The sequence below is a fragment of the Tetrahymena thermophila genome (assembly GCF_000189635.1).
Source record: "Tetrahymena thermophila SB210 genomic scaffold scf_8254397, whole genome shotgun sequence".
In the NCBI taxonomy this organism is placed as follows: Eukaryota; Ciliophora; class Oligohymenophorea; order Hymenostomatida; family Tetrahymenidae; genus Tetrahymena; species Tetrahymena thermophila.
The window spans coordinates 182,695-203,996 of record NW_002476180.1 but is presented as its reverse complement, the minus strand read 5'-3'; the positions used below and the strand labels follow the sequence as shown (position 1 = coordinate 203,996).

At 23.0% G+C, this 21,302-nt stretch overlaps 5 protein-coding genes across 5 annotated transcripts; 3 read left to right on the top strand and 2 right to left on the bottom strand. All coding sequences in view use genetic code 6, as the record gives it.

The window, feature by feature from the left end:
* Positions 1-321: 321 nt before the first annotated feature.
* Positions 322-2,103, top strand: TTHERM_00824030 (tetratricopeptide repeat protein; the record flags this gene model as incomplete). The annotated part of the gene is made up of 1 exon (XM_001031503.1): positions 322-2,103. One exon carries the CDS (start codon positions 322-324, stop codon positions 2,101-2,103), a length of 1,782 nt encoding a protein of 593 aa, XP_001031503.1.
* Positions 2,104-2,496: 393 nt separating this feature from the next.
* Positions 2,497-6,373, bottom strand: TTHERM_00824020 (cation channel family protein, putative; the record flags this gene model as incomplete). Its single annotated transcript, XM_001031502.3, has 3 exons — positions 2,497-3,908; positions 4,223-5,443; positions 5,557-6,373. The coding sequence occupies 3 exons, from the start codon at positions 6,371-6,373 to the stop codon at positions 2,497-2,499; spliced, it is 3,450 nt and encodes a 1,149-aa protein (XP_001031502.3).
* A 561-nt stretch (positions 6,374-6,934) lies between these two features.
* Positions 6,935-8,353, bottom strand: TTHERM_00824010 (ubiquitin-conjugating enzyme; the record flags this gene model as incomplete). The annotated part of the gene is made up of 1 exon (XM_001031501.2): positions 6,935-8,353. The coding sequence occupies one exon, from the start codon at positions 8,351-8,353 to the stop codon at positions 6,935-6,937; it is 1,419 nt and encodes a 472-aa protein (XP_001031501.2).
* Positions 8,354-8,812: 459 nt separating this feature from the next.
* TTHERM_00824000 (2OG-Fe(II) oxygenase family oxidoreductase) lies at positions 8,813-9,799 on the top strand (the record flags this gene model as incomplete). Its single annotated transcript, XM_001031500.1, has 1 exon — positions 8,813-9,799. The coding sequence occupies one exon, from the start codon at positions 8,813-8,815 to the stop codon at positions 9,797-9,799; it is 987 nt and encodes a 328-aa protein (XP_001031500.1).
* Positions 9,800-10,462: 663 nt separating this feature from the next.
* TTHERM_00823990 (HECT domain ubiquitin transferase) lies at positions 10,463-20,838 on the top strand (the record flags this gene model as incomplete). Its single annotated transcript, XM_001031499.2, has 12 exons — positions 10,463-11,291; positions 11,415-12,099; positions 12,159-14,941; positions 15,102-17,604; positions 17,662-18,341; positions 18,407-18,708; positions 18,765-19,189; positions 19,298-19,862; positions 19,926-20,095; positions 20,154-20,404; positions 20,454-20,679; positions 20,736-20,838. The coding sequence occupies 12 exons, from the start codon at positions 10,463-10,465 to the stop codon at positions 20,836-20,838; spliced, it is 9,522 nt and encodes a 3,173-aa protein (XP_001031499.2).
* Positions 20,839-21,302: the final 464 nt, after the last annotated feature.

The following is a 21,302-nucleotide window of genomic DNA, read 5'->3' as shown; positions in this document are numbered from 1 at the left end:
AATTTTATTCTAATTAATTCAAAAAAAAAAAAAATTTTTTTGATTTTTTTTTTATTTAAAAACAGTATAATTAATTGTCTTAAATTATTATTTTATCAAAATTAGTAGTATAATAGATATATGAAGGAATTTAATTTATTCATATATTGTTTTAAGATAAATCAAAATACTTTAACTTAAATAGTTAAGTCTAGTTTTAAGGTACTTATATGATAAAATTATAAAAGAATTTAAACAACACACAAAAATTGAAGATATTAAAAAGTTGATGTTTTATAAATAAACAGATAAAATTAGTAAAAATTAATACCTAATTTATAAATGAGCGAAGATTGGAAAAAATTTGTAAAATTAGAAGAAAATATTTTAAAGACAACTGAATAAGAATTAGAAAAATAGGGTTACTAAAAATTATAATTTATAGATTTTATTGATTAAGAATAACACCTCACAGCATATTCTTTAAAACATTAATAACGCGTCATTTTAAGGATTTCATAGAATAGCTAGGAAGAGTATGATAAATTACAAAAGGAATATGTAATAATGCAATAATTAAAATCATATAAAAATATAATATTAGTTTTCGATATGATTGTAATAAAAGATTGTTTTATTTGCATAATTGTTCAAGAATATCCTTAAAAAAACCTATTTGATGAAATGTAAGAACTTAAAAATAAAAATAAATTACATACTGCAGAAGTTATGACTGAAATTATTTTATAAATTTCCCATGCTATTTGTATGATTCACTACAATAAAATTTCCCATCAACACATAAATTCTAAAAATATAATTATCTCGTCAAACGGAACATACAAGCTAAGTAACTTTAAGCACTGTTTTAAAATACCATCTCACTAGTCTGATTTATTTTAAGCTGAAGGCTATATTTATGAAATAAAAGATTAGTAGAAGTAACTTGATAATAAAAATAATCACTAAAATTATCTATTTTATCAAAAAGATATTTAGTGTGCAGGAAGGCTATTCTTAGAAATAATAGGCTGTAATTTAAATAACAATAATGATATTAAATAAATTCAAACCAATATTTATAAATAAAATATAAATGAAATTCAATATCAGAATATTTAATAAATAATAAAAAATAAATTTTTAACATCTGATGTTAATGATGACTTTTAATCATATGATATTATAAATAAAATTTTACCTTGGCTTCCTTTTACATAATCAAATTTATAAAGATTTATACCCATAATTTATGAAGTAGATAATTATGAAACATTTGATAATGGTAAAAATCCACCATTTTTATTGAACATTTAACTATAATATTTAAAAACATTAAGCTTTATATATGAAAAAATAAAGAATATTCCTGTTAAATTAAAGGCAGAAGTATTATCATGTACTGCATCAAAATTAACAGAGATGGGAATGTACGAAAAATCAAATTAGTATAGGTAATAATCTCTTATATTATACAACTAAATTAAATCTTCAAGTTAGAAAGATATTATATTTTAGTATTAACAAATTTGTTATAACTATAAATAATTAAAAGAGTATAAAACTTCTTTAGTTTATGGTAAAAAAGCTTTAAAGTTAGCCAAAAAAATTAATAAATCACAAAGTGATGTTTATGCAAAATCCTTATTAGAACTATCATGGTGTTATAAAGCTTTTGGAAAAGAAAAAAAGGGATTAAAGCTAGCTATAAAGGCAAAAGAAATTTATGAAAAAATATATAAGGATTATTTTGTTAAAGAAATAGGTGATTGTTTATGTACAATTGCTTGTATGAAATCTGGTCTTAAACAGTTTGAAGAATCAATAAATTACTATTAAAAATCAATAGAAGTATTTCAAAAAATATATAATTTCTAAGAGCATCCAGATATATCTGCTTGCTTTGAAAATTTAGGAGTTGCTTATGAAAACTAAGGAGACATACAAATGAGTGTATTATATTATGAAGATTGCTTAAAAATGAACAAATTTTTATTTGGAGATAAAAGTAATATGTTATCTAGCTGTTATAAAAAATTGTGCAGGGTATATAGAAAGTAAAATAGAGAGTAAGAGGCATTAAAAATTGAGAGGGAATTGCAAAAAATAGAACAAAAAATTTGAAAATCAATTATTTATTAGTAAATATATTTTAAAGTTAAAGCAATGTCGTTTGTTCTCACATAATTATAATAATTTCTTGTATAAATTACAAAGCATACTAGTACATTTTATAATGTATAAAAAATAAATTAAAAATGGAATACGTTTGTTTCTGAATATTATTTTTTCTTTTGATAATGAAATAAAAAATAAAAATTTTTTCACATTAATTTTAATGGTACAGAATTAGATCTTAGAAATAACTTGATATAAAATATAAATCAATGGTAAATGAAATCATATTTAGAAAATATTAGTAAAATACTATTAAAAATAGACTGAATGTAAATATGTTTTATAAATAATTTACATATTTAGTTAAAAATTGTTTAAAATTAAATCTTAATTAGTTAATCATTATTAATATATAGTGATCCTTCTTTTTTTTTTGCTCTTTAAACTATAGTACTTGTTGTAAGATTAAATAACTTAAACAATGTTATTGTGCGTCATATAAAATTTAAAATTCTTCACTGACTCTGCAATAAAATCATCAATTTCACATCCTTGTAATTTTAAGGCTTTTTTGGAGTTTATTTTTTGCATCTGATCTAAAACTTTTTTAATCATGTCAATTGCTAAAGAGTTTTTAGAATTATTAGTTAATTATAATCCTTCTTTCAAGTGAATGATGCTTAATTTTTTGCCATCAATCTATTTTTCATCTATTTTTTTTTCGATAGCTAAATTATTCTTACATCTTGTATTTCTCAGTGATACTCTTTTTATGAATTCCTCTCTTTAACTTCTTACTTATAAGTACATCTATGATGACTACTAATTCTATTATGATTATTGTGGCTATTAAATTTAACTCTCATTGAGCTGTTGGTTTTATTGTATCTAAGGTAAAATTTAGCTATTTTAAATAGTTTCAATTACAATTTTTGGAGCATCTAAATTATAGTTACTACTACAATAAACATTGTCTGCATTTTGATTTTGATGATAATTATTCCAATCTAATTCAGATCTTGCCTTATTTATTTCTTTTTGTTTTTCTGAATTTATATCATTATGCTTGTCATGCTGATCTACTTCAAAAAAAGTTACTTTTTAGTTTTTATCAATATCAGATTTCTATTAATTGTAAATCAGTCTTTATGAATTACTATAATTGTATTGGATTTAATTTTATGTGTCTTAACTTTAATTTACAGAATCAGCTATATCACTTTCATGTTGATTGAAGTTAATTTCTCTAAAATATTTGCAATCTTCTTCTATATCATATTAAAAGGCTAATGCATTTAAACTAAATCTTTAACAAGACCTTTCAATCTACTTCTTTGCTTGGTCGTAAACTTTGAGATATTAATTTACCACTCTCTACTTATTTGGTTTATAAAAGAAAATAGGACAATCACTAATTACATGGTCACTACTTTTACAAGAATAGCAAAAAATTCCACTACTTGAATAGTCTTGATAATTATTTAACTTATCTTTTAATTCTTAATATATTTCTTTATCATTAACATAATGCTTAATTGTTTCTTGAAAATCATTTAGGTATAAAATATGTACAGTGGTTATGTTTAAACTTTTCACATTCAGAGAAGTTTCATGAGATTACGAAAAGAATTCAGCTTATCCAAACGTACTTTTTTCATTTAACTAAAAGAATGACTACTATTAAGTTAAATTATTAAAATCTTAACATATTTTATTCCCTTGCTCAATAGTGACTTCCACTTTGCCTTTAAAAATATAGTATAAAGCAGGAGTAGAAAATTATCCTTTCTTTAAAATCATTTCATCAGGCCCTATAAAAAAAATTAAATTAATAATATGACTTTTATTATTATAAAATACTAACATTAATTTACAAAATATTTTCTTTACTAAAAATTATTAAAAATTTTTTTAAATCTAAAAAATATTTTTGTTAAATTTGAATTGTAAAAAAAATTTATTTTAATAGTAGCAGGGTTATTTTCAATTTAAATTTGATAGAAAATTAATTTTTCCCAATTAAAAAAATGAAGTATTTACATATATCAAAATTGATGAAAAAAATTAATATTTTAATGTTACTTTAATAACTTAAATAATAATTTAATTAGTTAAATATATTTACCATAAATTGTCTCCTTCATTTTAGATGCTAGAGCTTTTTATATTTAAGGACTGAATTTTTAAAATATTTGTATGTTTCCTAAGGATCTAGAGAATATCTCTTCACAAATTTCTTCTCTTAAGAATTTACTTAGAGAGTTTAAAGTTTAATTAGGCACTTCTCCTCTTTTAAAATCTTATTTATGGACATACTCTAAATATTTTCTAGCCATCTGTTGTAAATTAGGATTTACGTCTCTAGTAAACATGTATTTATTTAATTCAGTTAAATTAACCAAAAACCTTTCTTTCTTTTTGTTATAATCTCTGTAAACATCCTGTATATTACTTATTATATAAGCAAAAACACCACATGATAGTAAGGTCATAGTTGATATAAAGATTTTTTCAATATCGCTTTTCGGATTTATGTCTCCATATCCAATAGTACCTACTGTCACTATTGCAAAATAAACTGACTGGACATATCTAGAACCTATGACTAGATTATTAATTCCATACGAATCAATCCAATTAGGAAACATATTCTAATTTAGCTAAAATTAACCAATACCATACCAAGTGCAAGCAAATATATGACAAAGAAAAATAATCTCAAAAAGAAGTGTAACCAAGTGAATTAAAAAGTAATATTTATCTGATAATTAGAGAGACTCTATAAGATTTTATACAGTTTCATAAAATTAAAAAAATTTGATCAAAAATAAAATTCTCAGTAAAGCTATGCCAAAAGGATTATAATAAAGACATATGAAAGCTAAAAACTCAATTATTAAATGCTTGTTTGTGAAGTTGATCAGAATATTAATTCTATTCTTTTATAAAATTCCATTTTCATAATAAGCTGTATTTAAGACCATAAAAAAATTGATAAAAAAAATAATCATGCTAACTATCTTTAAATTTTCGTCAAATGTATCGCCATTGAGGAATGCTATCTCAAAAGGAATAATAAAGCTATTTATTTAGATGAATAATATAGAGATTAAATCCCAAATTAAAGATATTTTATAGAATGGAAGAATCACTGGTATAGGATGAAGTAACTTTATTATGAAGCTCTTTAACTTTTATAAACACTAATTTATAGGTATGATACACTTTTTCATTTTTTTCCTAAAAATTAAGTATTAAATTCTCATTTTTCTAAAAATCCACCTCGACCTTGGAAATATTTTTTCTTATTTAGCTTAATCTTCTTTTTTACTCTTATAACTTGAAGCTTTTTGATATAAAAATTAATTAATTATTAATTTATATATACTTTTTATTTGAGTGAGTTATTGAGTTTATCATTTTTTTATATTTATTTAATAACAATAATTAATTATTTACCTATATCGTTTATTGCTTGAAGTTAGTTTTGTTTTAGCATCTAGGGTTTAAAAAAGATTAACTTCTTTTTGCTTTTAAATATAAAACGATTTACAAATATCAAAATAATAAAAAACCCTTAGAGCCACACCTCGTGAGAAGTTCTTTTATTTCTAATCTTTAACTCACTCTTTCTTTCTTAGTCTTTATCTTCTTCTTAATTTTAACTGCCAAATTTTTGTCTATAGCTCTGTTTTTTTTTTAAAGTTTAATTATTTTAAAACTATGACATTTTAGCAGAATTCTTGAAGGTAGGTTTTCTCATTCCACTAAACTAAGAATTCAAACTAAGAATGTCTTAATTTTCTGTTTAAAAGCTTTAATTCATTTATTGTCTCTGTATAAAATGAGTTTAATCTTGAACTGTATAAGTATTAGTAAAAGTTTCAGGAGTACCTTCTTGTATTTATTCAATAATTCTACTTTCATCTAAGCTTTAGTCTAGCTTTTTATCTAAGCAACTTTCATACTGAATGTTAGATAATTCTAATTTAGACGATGAATAAACTTTGGAAGGTATAATATCTAAAAGCCATTATTATCTCTTTTTTTCTCCTAATCTCAAATCATCTTATTTTTTCATTAAATTACCATCTTTTTCCTTATCGTTATCAATAATGTGGTCATACTCTTTATTTGCCTTATTAATAGAGCTGATTCCATATAGAATACTATTGTCATAATTTTAAATACATCTTCCTACTTAAATTTTTTAAGATTTTTAAATTCTGTTCTATGTAGACTCACCATATTATTCATCGTAAAAAGAAAAAGACATTTAACTTTAATAATTATAAAAAATTACTTATTTATTATGCTTTTTATTAATTGATAAAATAATTGATAGTTATTTTTTCAATTTTTTGATTAACTTAAAAAATTATTGATGGAAATTACAATATTAAAATAACTATTCTGATTCCACTTCCTTTTATTTGTTTAACAAAGATTATAAAAACTGATTCTAATAATACGTATTTGTAATTAATATTAACAAAAACAAACATTTATAACAAAGCACTAAATAAGTAGACTTATTATCTTTTTTCTAATATTACTCTTTTTTTTATTTTTAAAAAACTTCAAAAATAATATATAATTCTAGCTAGGGTTGGAAAATAAAATGAATTTTAATAATATATTATTTTTTAAATATTTAATATTTTTTTTATTTTTAATTAAAATTTTTCTTGAATTTCTATCCCCAAATATCTATTTACTATCTATTAGTTATCAATAAATTAAAAAAATTTTTAAATAGAATAAAATAAAATAACATTTATAGCCAAATCTTACTATTAAATATAAAGATAAGTATTAAATACTATTTTTTATAATTTCATTTTGCATATTTCTATAAGAATTAAGATTTATATTAATTGTATAAAATATCTACATCTCCCAACTTTTTCAGTTCCTCTGATAATAATTGACTATTCATTTCATTTAGATTGTCTTCACAGTAAAAAAATGATATTATATCATTAGCTGATTTATTAAAAATACTAGCAACCGTAATTACTTAAGCTTTAATAGTAGTAGCAGGTGACCACTCAATATTTAAAGTTTAAAGAATTTGATTATTTTATCCACATAAAATAGAATTAATACCGTTTTCAAATTGAATTAACGGAGAAGATTTGTAAGGGTAGCCACTCTCTAATTCTATATTGATGGTCATATATTTATTTTCGAATTCAGATAATTCATTTCCAAAAATTAAAATTTATAAATTACATTCTTTTAATGAAGTTACTATACAACCATTTTAATAATAATATTCTAGATCAATCAGATTGTCAAAAATTTTATATTCACTGATTATTCTACTACGATTTATATTTTTGGAACTATTTTGAATTTCACTGATTACATTTTTATTGAGTTGAATATTAGATTGAATGAACATACAAATTTCTTAAATATTTAACTTTTCCTCAAGTTGAAATTTAAAAAGCCAAAATAAATCTATTGATGATGATCTTTTTTAATAATCTTAGCATATCATATATTAGGTTATAATGCTAACTAAATCTTAATGCTTTAAACAATTTGTTATTTAGTAATTTGAATTACTTAATTAAAGAGCAACTTCCTTATCGATTTAGAGTCCAAGTATTTCTAAAAAAAATAATCCTAAGGTGTAAATATCAGAGGAAGATTTATACAGACTATTTTGCAATATTTCAGGTGGTAAATACATTAAGAATTCATCATCAAACATGTTTTAAATTAAATGTTTAATTTTGTCTATGGACTTAAAATTAAATTAATTTAGAAATACTTATCCATTTCTTTTAAAAAAGATAGAGTCTTTATTAATTCCTAAATAATAATCATCATCCTTTTACATACTTATAACAACATAGAGTATCCTTGTAAATATTTCAATTAAGCTTTTTTTATCTAAGTCTTTAAATTTGTAATGAATATTTTAGTCATTAAGAGTATATTTTGCAGAAGGAATATGAATTATTTCATATTTTTAAGTTCTTTATTAAGAAATATAACAACTTTGACAAGAGGATTTTACTATTTTATCAATCATATCAGCACTAATGTTTTTATTGTTGGTTATTAATGTCTACCTATTCTAACATTATTCTGCCTCTCTAGTTTCAATAGCTACAAAGTCATTATAGATTCCCAAGAATTTCAAAGGCTTTATTCCAATTTCTGTAAGGGTTGTAATTATTTCTTTAAGTTCATAATCTTTAATTAGATTATTTTACGCTATTTCATCTAAATTTCCTAACATTTTTATTATTTTTTTATTTATTTAATTTTTGATTTTAATTTAATATTTCTTGATTTATAGTTCCTTTTGGATATAAAAAAAGAATAAATCTTCAACCATAAAATTTTTAAAACAATCCCAATACCAATAATAAATTAAACTATGAAACAATTTAAACAAAAATTAGGTGAAGCAAATACAAATCCCTTAAAAATTATTGAACAAATAGGAATATCTTAAAATAAATGACCATATTATTTTTTTTATGTGTTTTTTAGCTTCATTTTATGAGAATTAATAAAAAAAAAACAATCAAGCAAATACACTATTTGTATTTTCAGGTTCTAAAAATAACAATTAAAAAAAAAATTTTTATGATCAGATGATTTTTGTTTGTGAGGAGAAAAATTATCAAAAAATATCTTGGTTTTTCTATTTTATTTATCGAATGTATTATTTTTGAATACAGAAAATTAAGAGATGTTTAAAAAAATTCTTAGCACTGTTATAAAAGAGAAAACTTAATCATCAGCAACTGAAAGTTTAGAGCAAAGGTTGAATGAAATACCAAATGTTTCAGGTAAATAGGAAATATAAGTAAGCAATAACAAACTTTTGAAAGATGAAAATTCTTTCTAAGCTAGAGAGTTTAAATTAGAAGACAATTAATTTAGTTCATAAGTTGAAAATTTAGAAGTGCATAAAGTGGATGGAATAAATACTGTATATTATTTGAAAGATTTTATAACATTAAGAGATGAATAGTCAATCAATGATGAAATATATGATTTGCCTACTAATTCTTGGGTAGATTTGACATATTCTAACAGGAGACTTCAAAAGTGGGGAGGAGACGTTACTTAAAAGGGATTAGAAAATTAGAAAAGCTTACCTACTTTTCTTGAAGCGCTATCAGCAAAATTATATCAAAGCAAGATATCACCAAAAAAACCAAATCATGTCTTATTGAATGAGTATTAAAAGGGAGTTGGGATTATGCCTCATACAGATGGACCACTTTACTTCCCATGGGTGAACTCAATAAGCTTGGGATCAGACTGTATTTTTAAATTTTACAAAGACATGCAAAGCTACAGGGATGGAGTAGAATAAGCCAGAGTATTGTTAGAAAAAAGAAGCTTAGTTATATTCACAGATGAAGCATACAAGGAGTATTTGCATACAATAGATGATTTAACATCAGATATTGTATTATTATAAATAGACTAAGATGAAAGTTCAAATGATTTAATTAAGGTAGTTAAATCTAATGTTTTGAATTTCTCTTTAACTAATCTAAAAAAGTAGATAGAATCTTTAACTCTAGAATAGGCACTCAAAGAGGATATTCTTTTTAAAGTTAGAGATAATCCAGATTTTAATTATTGCATAGAAATAAAAAGAGATAAAAGAATATCGCTGACCATAAGATATGTGCCAGAATGTTAAATTGCCCCATAAAATTGAGCTATTCACTTTATTTAAAAATAAGTATGTTCTATATATAATTTATGTAAAAGCAATTCATTTCAATTCATAATCTTAAATTTTTTACCCATTAAAATTCATTCTTTATTCTACCAAAAAGATACATATTATTAAATATATTGTATGGAATAAATAATCGTTTATTTATTAAACAGTGTTTAGCATTTTGCTTAAAATGAATGAGTTTATGAGCACTTTTTTGCATAGCAATTAAAAAAGGATTATTTTTGATTAGTAAATTAATTAGCTACTAAAAATTTCGATTCAGGAAAATATACTAACTAGTTAATTAATTAATTTATATTAAAAGTTAGTTATTAATTTTTTAAGAAGTATATAGTTATAGACTACTAGCTTATTGGAAAGATGAATAAGATAAAGGATTAGGATTTACAAAATTTCGTTTTCACTAAGCATTATTTTTTGCATGTAAACAAATACATTTTTACTTTTTTAAACTTTTCTAATGAGAATGAGTTTATTTTCAAATATATTTTAAATGGATTCTCTAATTTTTTGATATATTTAGATCGATAGATAGAAGTAAAATGATGTATAAATAATATTTCTATAAATGAATTTAAATATAAATATCTAAATTTTTTTCAATTAAATAAAATACATTTTAAATGTCTTTATTATATGAAGAAAGATGAAGCTAAATTGAAAGACTACTTAGAGAGAGTTAAAAACATAAAAAGCGAAGAAGATGCTATCAATTTCTTTAAGTATAATACAACAAAAAAGAATTTTCATCATTAGAACTAAAGACCAATTGATAAAATAGAGTTTATCAGCATGTTCGAATTGTATGATAAGATTATAAATAGCTTAGTTAAGTAATTAGAGAAATGCTAAGAATAGGAAGATAATACAATTTAATGTGCAGAAATCGAAAAAAAGATAGCAGATATACTTAATCACTACCAATGGTTATTGCTAACAGGAAAGAATAGATGGTCTGAAGAGAAGCTAAAAGATTTTATAGATTTATAATGCTCATATTTAGTCAATTTATTTGCTCTTTCATTCAACCCAGCTGTTTACTTTTAAATTTACAAAGCAATACCCATTAACGATTACGAATTAGAAGATAGAAATCAAATATTAGCATTCTTAAGTCATTATGATAAGAACATAGATACTATGAAGCAAAATTTGCATGATTATTTCATTAATTGCTTGAATATTGATTATCCTGTCCATGATAACTAAAAACTGTATGATGAGAAAGTTGAATTGTTTCTCCAAATAACTGAAAATGAATATATTTAAAAACATTCTTCCTACTCTATTATTAGAAAAATTACTTAAGAAATACTAAAGCCCAATAAAAACGAGTCAAGCTCTTAGAAAATGCAAACAAATTTAATATGTTGTCTAATTCACTACATCAAGTTATCTCTAAGTAGTGAATTTATTAATTCTCCTTTTCACTCAATTATGTAGTGCATGTCTCTCCTAACTCAAAGTAATAAGCACACAAATATTTTTTTTTTTCATTTTATTTTAAGCTTAAAAAGGCTTTATAATTATTTTAAAGAATGAATTAAATTAGGATAACTAATTTTTAATTATATTTTTTAATCAAAAGTTTACTACGACGATAAGAAAAAATATAAGAATAAATATAAAAGTTTAGAGTTTTTAAAAATAAAAGGCGAAGGTGCTAAGGAATTATTTGAAGAGATAAGCTAATATATTGAAAAATACAAAGATACCGAGCATGTGTAGTACATATTAGATTTTTTAGCAAATTTAGAGTATCCAAAGTTATTTTGCAGCGATGTATTGGCACCTATTTATGAAAAAAGCTCTTTGTTTTATAAGTATGAGTTATTTTTTTGCAATGTACTTGAAGATATTTATGAACACTGTAATTAAGATACCCAATTGAAATATCCAATTTCTAAAGTAGTTTTAAGCAACACAATGAATCTTAAAGATTTTATAGAAATATCTCTATAAAATGTAGAGTCCCTGAGATATTTAATGAAAACATTTTAAAATATGACTTAAATATAATAACAAACTTCAAATATCTAAAGATAAAATTTAATAGATTTACATCAAAAGTTGCTAAATCTTCATAAATAAATATATATGAGCTTTGCTAGAAGTGAATGGATTTTTGATGTAGCTATATTAGAAATTTATCTAGCTTTTTCAGGCTAAGTCTTCCCAGAATTTTACAGATTTGATATGCAATCTGAACTTTAGATTAAATGTGTAGAATTAATTGTTAAATATGTGAGAAAAAACACTATGCTCCACTGCAAGTAAAATTTTGATCCAAATTAAAATAGCATTAAATTAATATTTCTTAAAAATAAACTAGATATAAAAATAATAGAAGAGAAGTATCTGTAGATGAATTCTTTTTTATGATCAAAGTATACTTAAAATTAATAGAGGAGAACATATCTTCAGAAAACTATGAAGAATACTTGAATAATCTATTTTTTAACATAGAAGATCTTGTTTAGTATTGTGCTGAAAAAAGAAATGAAGAAGGAGAAAACACAGTGAGCTGCTTATTGTTAAATCTTTGCTTCAAGTCTTCAAACATAGAGCAAATGGAAAATTATTTTAATTGGAAAGTTGAAAATAAAGTTGCAAAGTTTGAATAATGTATTGACTTGTTTTTAAAGTAGGGAATTCAAGTATATCCTTATTTTGATAACTTCATAACTTGCTTTACAGAAAAAATTCTCAATTAAAATGAAAACTTAAGAGGAATTTACACAAGAATGATTGTAAAATATAATTTTTGTAGATTATTTGATAATAGCAACTCTCAAGTTTAACTTAAACTGAAAAAAGAAGGATACGATATCTCTATCATTGAATTAAAAAATCAAATAGAATTTTAAATAAAAAATGCTATTTAAGAAAAGAATATGCTCAAAAAGTATTTTAGAGAGTTAAATTTAAAGGAGATTGTGGATTAAGAATATTCTTTCTTGTATAAGAGAATTATTTTTTGGAATAATTTGAAGTACGAAAAAATGATGGTCAATACAAAAGGTCTTTTAACATCAATAAGCAATTATGCAAGTGAAGAAGAAAATACTCACCACCACCTCTTTAAAATTTATTATGAATACTCTCTTCAATTTGTCCAATTCATCACATGCTTTACTAAAAAAAATCTCATCGGAAATCACTTTAGTGGAATTAATCTGAACTAGAAATAGATCGTTTAAACATTTAATATTTAGTAAAATATCATAAATCTATTCTAAGATAAAAAAGATATAATTGACAGAGTTGGTAAGTATTTATTAAGAGTAAATTCTAAAGAAAAATTTATAGATTAATTATGTAGTGATGAAGAAGAAAAAATTCATAATATTAGTTAGCAAACCATTGTATATTTAAACTACATAGCTCACTCACCTAGAAATCTAAAGTTAGACTCTCAAGTATTCACTCTGTTAATTGACATAATAATTAGTGTTTTTTATGAATTTTCAAATAACAACTTTAATTTGATTGAAGATAGCAAATAACAAGAAAGTCAACTCCTTAAAAAGATAGATTAAGTTTATATTAAAAATATTAACATCTTCAACAAATTTGGACAATCATTCAATCAATTACAAAAGGAAATTAACACTCACTATTTAAATAGCATAAAAAATAATGAATTAAATGACACTGATAAGTCTTTAAATTAAAATGAAAGTCCTCTAGTTAGAGAAAAATTTTTTGATTTAATATAATTTTCTCTGAGCATGTTAAACAATGTTTCTGAAAAACCTGAGAATATTATTAAATTTAGTGTTTTATTAGACAAAATACTTTAAATCACTTCACTCACTTATAAAAAAACTGGAAAAGTAGGTTCAAACTTAAATGAAAGATATATTCTTATGTGCTAGTGTTTATCAAGAACATAAAACGATAAAATTATTTAGCAATATTTTGAAAAAATTTTACCTTCATTTTAAGAATTAGTTTCAAAGTGTGCTGATGTTAGCTAATAGGATCATAATAAAAAGCATTTGAGTTATGTTAAGCTGTATTAATAAAAATACACTAACATATTTTCTGATTAGATCATATTGAATGAGTTTATGAACAATGATGATATTTAAATTGATAAAATAAATTTATAGTTAGGTGAAATATCTTAATTAGAAAATAAAATTATCAAAGTAATTGATGAGAAATCTGAAAAAATATGCAGTAAATTCGACTACTTGGAATAAATACTTAAATTAGAGGTTATTGAAAAAGAATAATTTGCATAAAAAATGCAAGAATAATTGATAGAGAAGCTAGAAGATTTAATAAAAGAAAACTAGTATGAAATAAACTAACTTGCATCTCTCTTGAAATCCATCAGTTTATAAGCTCATCCCAATTCTATTCAAAACAGAAAATAAAATAATGAGCTAATCTTAGCTATAGTTTCTTCTTTGTAACATATAATAGAACCTTATGAATTTGATGAGCAAAATATAGATTAAGAATGTTCAAAAGAATAATCTTCTTAACTGAAATTTGAACTATTGCTGCTATATTTTATTGACCAAGTTTAATATAAGTTTGATGAGAAAACAGAAGAAAGTCTTGTCGAATAAATTCTTTAAAAGTTACTCCTTAGTGTAAATAAGAATATACCATTAAATATATATAAGCTATATTTTAGCAACTCTATTTTAATGAAAAGATTGCAAGCATTTAGTAAAAACTAGTTCAAATATTCTAAAAGAGGTATAGCCTTATATAATCATTTATGCAAATTAGTAAATGAATCAAATGATAAATCTTAACAATCTGAAGATAAAAATATTGATGTTAAGCCTGCTTTTGTTGCATCATATTTACAGCTTTTAACTTAGTTTATTGATTTACATAATTCTGGAGATATTCTTTACATCATTTCTTAATTGCTAAGCTAGTGCTAATAACACAATAACCTATATGATTCAATATTTTATATTTTATGCAATATTCTTAAAACTAATGAGCAATTCTATTCTGATTCAATTCTTTGTAAGATAGCTATTATAGATAAAATTAATTACATTAATAATCTTCAGCAATCAAATAATAACATGGACGATTTCATTTTGGAAAATGATAGCAGGTACATAAAAGAATAATCTCCAGGTAATTTTTTTATTCTTCAAAAATAAAATTATTTTGGTTTAAATTAAGTTTGACTTTTCTTTTTAAGCATTAAATTCATGTTGAAAATAAAATTTTTACTTTTTTTTATATTAATTTTCTTTGAATTTACAAAAATAATTAAAAATTTTTTTATATTTAGTTGAAAATATCATTTCTTACAAAGTATTTTTGGAAAAGTACTCAGTCTACTTCTTTGCTCCTAGCTATTATTAAGAAGCTGTTAATACTCAGCAAATAAGAGAATTGATTTAAAAAGAAAGAAAATTTTCAGAATTAAAGAATTTAATATAAGAGATAAAGAATAAAAAGTATTTTGAATAAAATGAATTAAGCATACAAATAATGAAAATAATTATTGATAATGAAAAAACTAATATTAGATTATTACATATATTAGTGAATCTCTTCCCTTAGGTCATTTTTATATTTAAGGATAATTTGACAGAAATTATTAGCTAAGCATTAAATGTAGAATATAACATCAATTCTGCAAGCAATTTTATTTAGAATGTGTTTGAAATAGTTTCTATTGATCAAGAGTTTTTAGAGCAATACAAGTCTTGTTTAATTCAAAAATTAAAGGAAATGATTGAGTAAGAAATTTCACAAGCAAAATTAATTGAAGTTGCATAACTAATTTTCCCTATGGAAAAGAAATATTAAAGACTGCTTATTAATTATTTGGCATAACAAATTAAGTTTGAAGCAGATAATTCCAAGAATTATTCTTTGACTAATTCTTAAAGATGGAATTTAGACTATTTTAATAATTTAGTTTATCAAAAATAATTAACTAAAGCAAGTAATACGCAAGAAGAACCTAATAAATTTATATCTTAAAATTTGAGTAAGCACATAGGTAGTTTGCTACAAAATAAAGAAGCTTATTCTTCATTTTTCAAAGAATACTAAGCTCTTATGAACTCGCTAGGATAAGATAAAGAAAGGATATTTGATTACAAGAATGTAGTTATTTAAAGAGATTTTGGAATGCTTGAAAATTTAATTGAGTCTGCTTGTTCAACATTTACTTAATACCATTAATAAGTCAACAGTAATAGTTAATAGAATCAATAATAAAAGTAGTCACCTTAGAAAGAGGTTCCTTAAATTGTTAAATAAGAGATAAATAATTAAAAAACTAAGATAGAAGAATCTAAATCTAAAGTTGAAGTTTAAAAAAAGACTCCAGAATCATCAAAATCTAAAGAAGAGAAAAAGGAACAAAGTGAAGATGAATGGGAAAGCGAAGAAGGTGATGACAGTGATGAGGATAGCCAAGAAAAAAATAGATTTAAAAATGATAAAATTAAAGAAGAAACAAAATCTCAATAAGATAAAGATGATAATAAAAATGATGAAGATGAATGGGAAGATGATGAAAACGATAACGAAAGTGAAAATAGTGTTGAATAAGATGATCAATTTTAATAAAATAAAAAAAAAGAATCACCAAAATAAAAAGATGAAGATGATGAGGATTCTAGTGACTATGACCATGAAGGAGAAAAGAAATAAAGTGGAAAAAAGATAAAAGAAAATAACTAAAAATTGGAAAATTAAACAGTAAATGATAATAGCATCAAGCCAAGTGAATCTAACCAGAAAGATTTATCAAAAATCAAAGACGGTTTAATAAATTAAATTATGGAAAAAATAACAAATATTACAGAAGAAAATTTTGGATAGTAAAGTGGTAAAAAGCTTAAAGATATAGAAGAAATATAAAATTAAGAGGAGGAAGAAAATAATAATTACTAAGATGATGAAGAAGGTAAAATAGATGATTTTGCCATTGATGGCTATAGAGATAACGAAGCTAGAGATTAGGATGGTGAAGAAGAGTATAAAATGTAAAACGTTATATCTTTTTCATTATCTGAAAATGACTAATAAGAGGATGAAGAGGAAGAAGAAGACGAAGAAAAGATTAAAACAGAAAATGAATTCTGGAATAAATATCTTGTCTTAAAGGAGAGATGGAATGTTGCTAAATATTATAATATTGATAAAAAAGAGTAAGAAGCAATGAAATAGTAGATATTTGAGTTTTTGAGAGATTTAAGACGCCAGAAGGAAAAGATAGCCATTTTTGTTGATATCGTCAAATAGCTTGATGAAGATGATTTAAAAAGATATCTCCATACCAAGTTTCCTAAATTTATTTCATTGAAAGGTGTAAGTACAAAGAAAAATAAGAAGAATAAAAAATAAAATTAAAAAGACGAAAAAAATAAGAACCAACTTTCGCAAGTTGGAAACGCCTTTGAGGACTTTACTTCAGATAAAATTTAAGACGAAGAAAAAAAAAATGATAATAATAATAATAATGAAGACGATGAATATGAAGAACTAGACGAAGATGAAGAAAGTAACTTAGAAGATGGGGGTGACGAAGAAGAAGAGGAAGAAGATGAAGATGAAAGAAATTTACTGCACATTAGTAGCTCTGAAGAAGACATGAGTGAGGAAGAGAATGAATTTGATGAAGATGAAGATGAGTATGATGAAGATGAAGAAAATAGCTACTACAATCAATATGGAAACGGATCAGGATATCATTCTGAGAGCAGTCACTCTTAATAGGATAGCCACTTGGACGATGAAGATGACGATCACCATGATGAAAACTCTGATAAAAAGTAAAATAAATAAATTACATTTAATTAGCATTTAATAAATATTCATTAAAAATATAGCAAAAGCCTAAATGATAGACAATGGAGTCCTGTCATTTCATCACCTAATCAAGAAAATTTAATTAAATTATATATGGAAAATCTTGTTTATTATGATGAAAAAGCTATTGAAAATATCATTTAATCCTTCTATTTTGGTTCATTTAGTCAAATTATAAGTAATGAGTTATTGAATCCTGTTCATGGACCACAGTTAATGGATGCTTTATTCTTCTTGCTGGTAAATCCTTAGTTGGACAAATATGAAGAGCTTAAAAATGATAAAGATTTAGAGTTTTTTGCTAAGTTAGGAGAAAAGCAACTATTTTTGAAAAATTATTTATTATTATATGACAATTCTATGTCATTTTTTAGAAATACATTTTGTACTAACTAATAAAACGAATTGTTGGCATACTTTACATTAGATGCAAGTCATTGGTAGTACCTTCCTTAACTATCTGTAATTAAAAAACTCAAAAAAATAACAAATTATTAACAAATGAGCGGCTTGTAAACTTTGATCATGCTCTTTGGAGATAAATTTAAATATGTAGATATTTATGAAAATAAGAAGCAAATTTAAGTCTTAAATTAAATATCTAAATTTATAAAATCAACCCACATAGATTTAGGAAAATCAGTTTAAGACACTCCAAGTCAATCTCAAATCACTATTTATAGCCCTGTTATCAGATAAAGTAATTAATTAATATTATTTATTAAATCACTTTTTAAATATTAAACTTTGTATAAATATTTTTAGTTGATATAGACAATATATTGCACTACTATTATTTTGAAAATCTCCATTTCAACACAAAAAGCTTTTTGTATTCTTTCCTCAAAAAAGGACTTAACAGCCACTCTAAATATACTATTACAATTCTAGAATAATTCATAGAAAGCTAGTCTAAATTTTTAATTCAAGATGTAATAGATTTAATGAATAAAGGTATTAGTGATGTTCAAAGAATACTTCAACAGTAAGACCCTAACTCTAAAAAGTTTGCTTTAAGTCATCTTTATGAAATTTTTTCAGATACAGAATTCAATCCAATTTACGAAGTAAATTTAAAACAGATTAAGAAAATATTTTTAATACATATTTTTTACATTTATAGAGTTTTAAGAGTTTTGCAGCCAATTTAAGAACTTTAATGCGTTTATACTTCAAACGAGTTAAAAAAATTGAAAAAAGCGACTAAAAAGCAGAAATGATCAAGCTTCAAGAAGTTTTAAATAATCAAAATTTAATGAAATTATTTACTCATATCCTCAGATAATTATAATATTTACATTCAAATATAATTGGAATTAAACAATCTGGGTCAACATCGGTTTTAGATAATGACGAAAATGGAGAATTATAATAAATTTTCTAGTCTTTTATTCCAATTGTTAAGCTTATGTATATGTTACATCCTTATTACGACATTGATACATTAGTAGCCCTACAATTATCAGATGTTGAGCAATCTGATTCTTTACCTGAGCTAGCAAGAATTAGTTCAAAGCAGCAATCTTCTGCCAAGTTTGAAGCTATCAAGTATATTTTTAAATTTAAATTAAATATTATTTTTATTGATGAAAACACATCCTTTTTTTTGTTTTTTTATATAATTTTTATTAATATTGATTATTTATTTTTAATTAGTTAAAACAAATTGATTGAAATTGTAAATGAAGAAGAAGATAAAATTTTGAAAGTAGATGAATTTAAGAGAATTTTGGAATAAGGATTTTGCTAAATTATAAAGCTTTTTGTTGGTATGGACAATTAGTTATTCCAAAAATATATAAGAGTAGTTTCTAAAGATCCTTAAAATCTTAGATCTTTAGATTTAGATACAAGATTATATGCAATTCATTAAAAGGCTGTTAAAAGGGCTTAAAAAGAATAAGATTGTACTATGGAAATTATAACACTAAAGGTAGATAGAAAGTGTGTCTTCGAAGATACCTTTAAAACTATTATGAGATAAAAGCCCCACTAGCTTATTTAAAAGTAATTTGAGGTGAAGTTCCGTAAAGAAGATGGCATAGATCAAAGTGGGTTAACAAGGGAATGGTATTCTTGTATTTCTAAGGAGCTTTTTGACCCTCGCAAAGGTCTTTTTAGAGTTTCTTCTAACAAATATATTGTTTACCCATCAACTACTTCATACTTAGTTCCGGATCATATAACTTTATTCAAATTCTCAGGTCAAATAATTGCAAAAGTAAAATTCAAATAAATAAATTAATAAAAAATAATCACATTTTTAAATTTTTTATTTAACTAGAGCGTCTTAGAAGGTTATTTGGTTGGAGTAGATTTCCCTAAATTTATTTTAAAGCATTTAACTGGATAGCCATTAAAAATAAGTGATTTAGATGATATTGAGCCAGAATTAACTAAGAATCTCCTTTGGATATTAGAAAACCCTGTTGAAGATTTATGTCTAACATTTATGTAAAATTTATTTTTTCACAAAATGTTACTTAATTAAATAATTAAATCTTATTAATAGATATGAATTCGAAGAGATAGGCAACAAAAAAACAATTGAATTAATTAATGGTGGTAAAAATATTGATGTTACTGATTAAAATAAGAAAGATTATGTAGATAAATTGATTAATTATGTAATGATCTAATAAATTTAGCCTCAAATTCAATCTTTCTTGGAAGGATTTTTCAGTATATTCCCTAAATCTGAATTGTACCTAGTTGATTGGATGGAACTTGGCACTAAGATTGCAGGAGCATAAGAAATTGATTGTAATTTTTTTTAAAGATAGAATATAGATTAAATGAATAAATATTTTAGTTAAGGAATTAAGAGCAAATACAACTTATTAAGGAGGATACAGTGAAATTAGTACATTGATTTAATGGTTTTGGGAAATTCTTATGACATTTGATGATAAAATGAAAAGAAAATTCTTATTCTTTTTATCTGGCTCATATAAAATTCCTTTGGGTGGATATAAAGATATGGGTTTCACAATTAGTAAAATTTTCGATACTCAAAACTTGCCTGTGGCTCATACATGGTAATATTTATTATTCATCTTAAAATTTAAATTTATTTAAATTAAAAAACTAAAAGCTTCAATCAGCTCGATTTACCTCAATATGAAGATAAAGAAATTTTGCAAAAGAAGCTTTTCTAAGCAATTTTAGATGGAAATGAAAGCTTTGGTATTGCTTGATGATTGAAATTGAACAGCTTAATTAAATTAAGTGGAATATTTAAACAAGTTAACAAAAAAAACAAACACTTTTTCAATAAATTTCATTTTAATATTTTTTTGAAATCTTTGTATTATTTATTCATATTTAAAAATTTTAATTAAATATTTGAAAAAATAAAATTTTAATAAAATATTATTGATTTATTTTATTAATTGTAATTAAATGCTCTTAATTCTTGTATAACTTTCTTTATTATTTATTTTTAAGTTTTTTTATATTTATTTATATTTAAAAATAAATTTTAACTTATATAATGAAAAAATAAAATATTAATTTATTGAATACTATTGAAAAATAAACCCTAAATATATGAATAAACTTTTTTTTATAAACTTTTTATTTATTTTGTAAAATTATTATATAAATTCATGTAAAAAAACTTTATCTTTTTAACATCTATTTTTTTATAATTTATTATTAA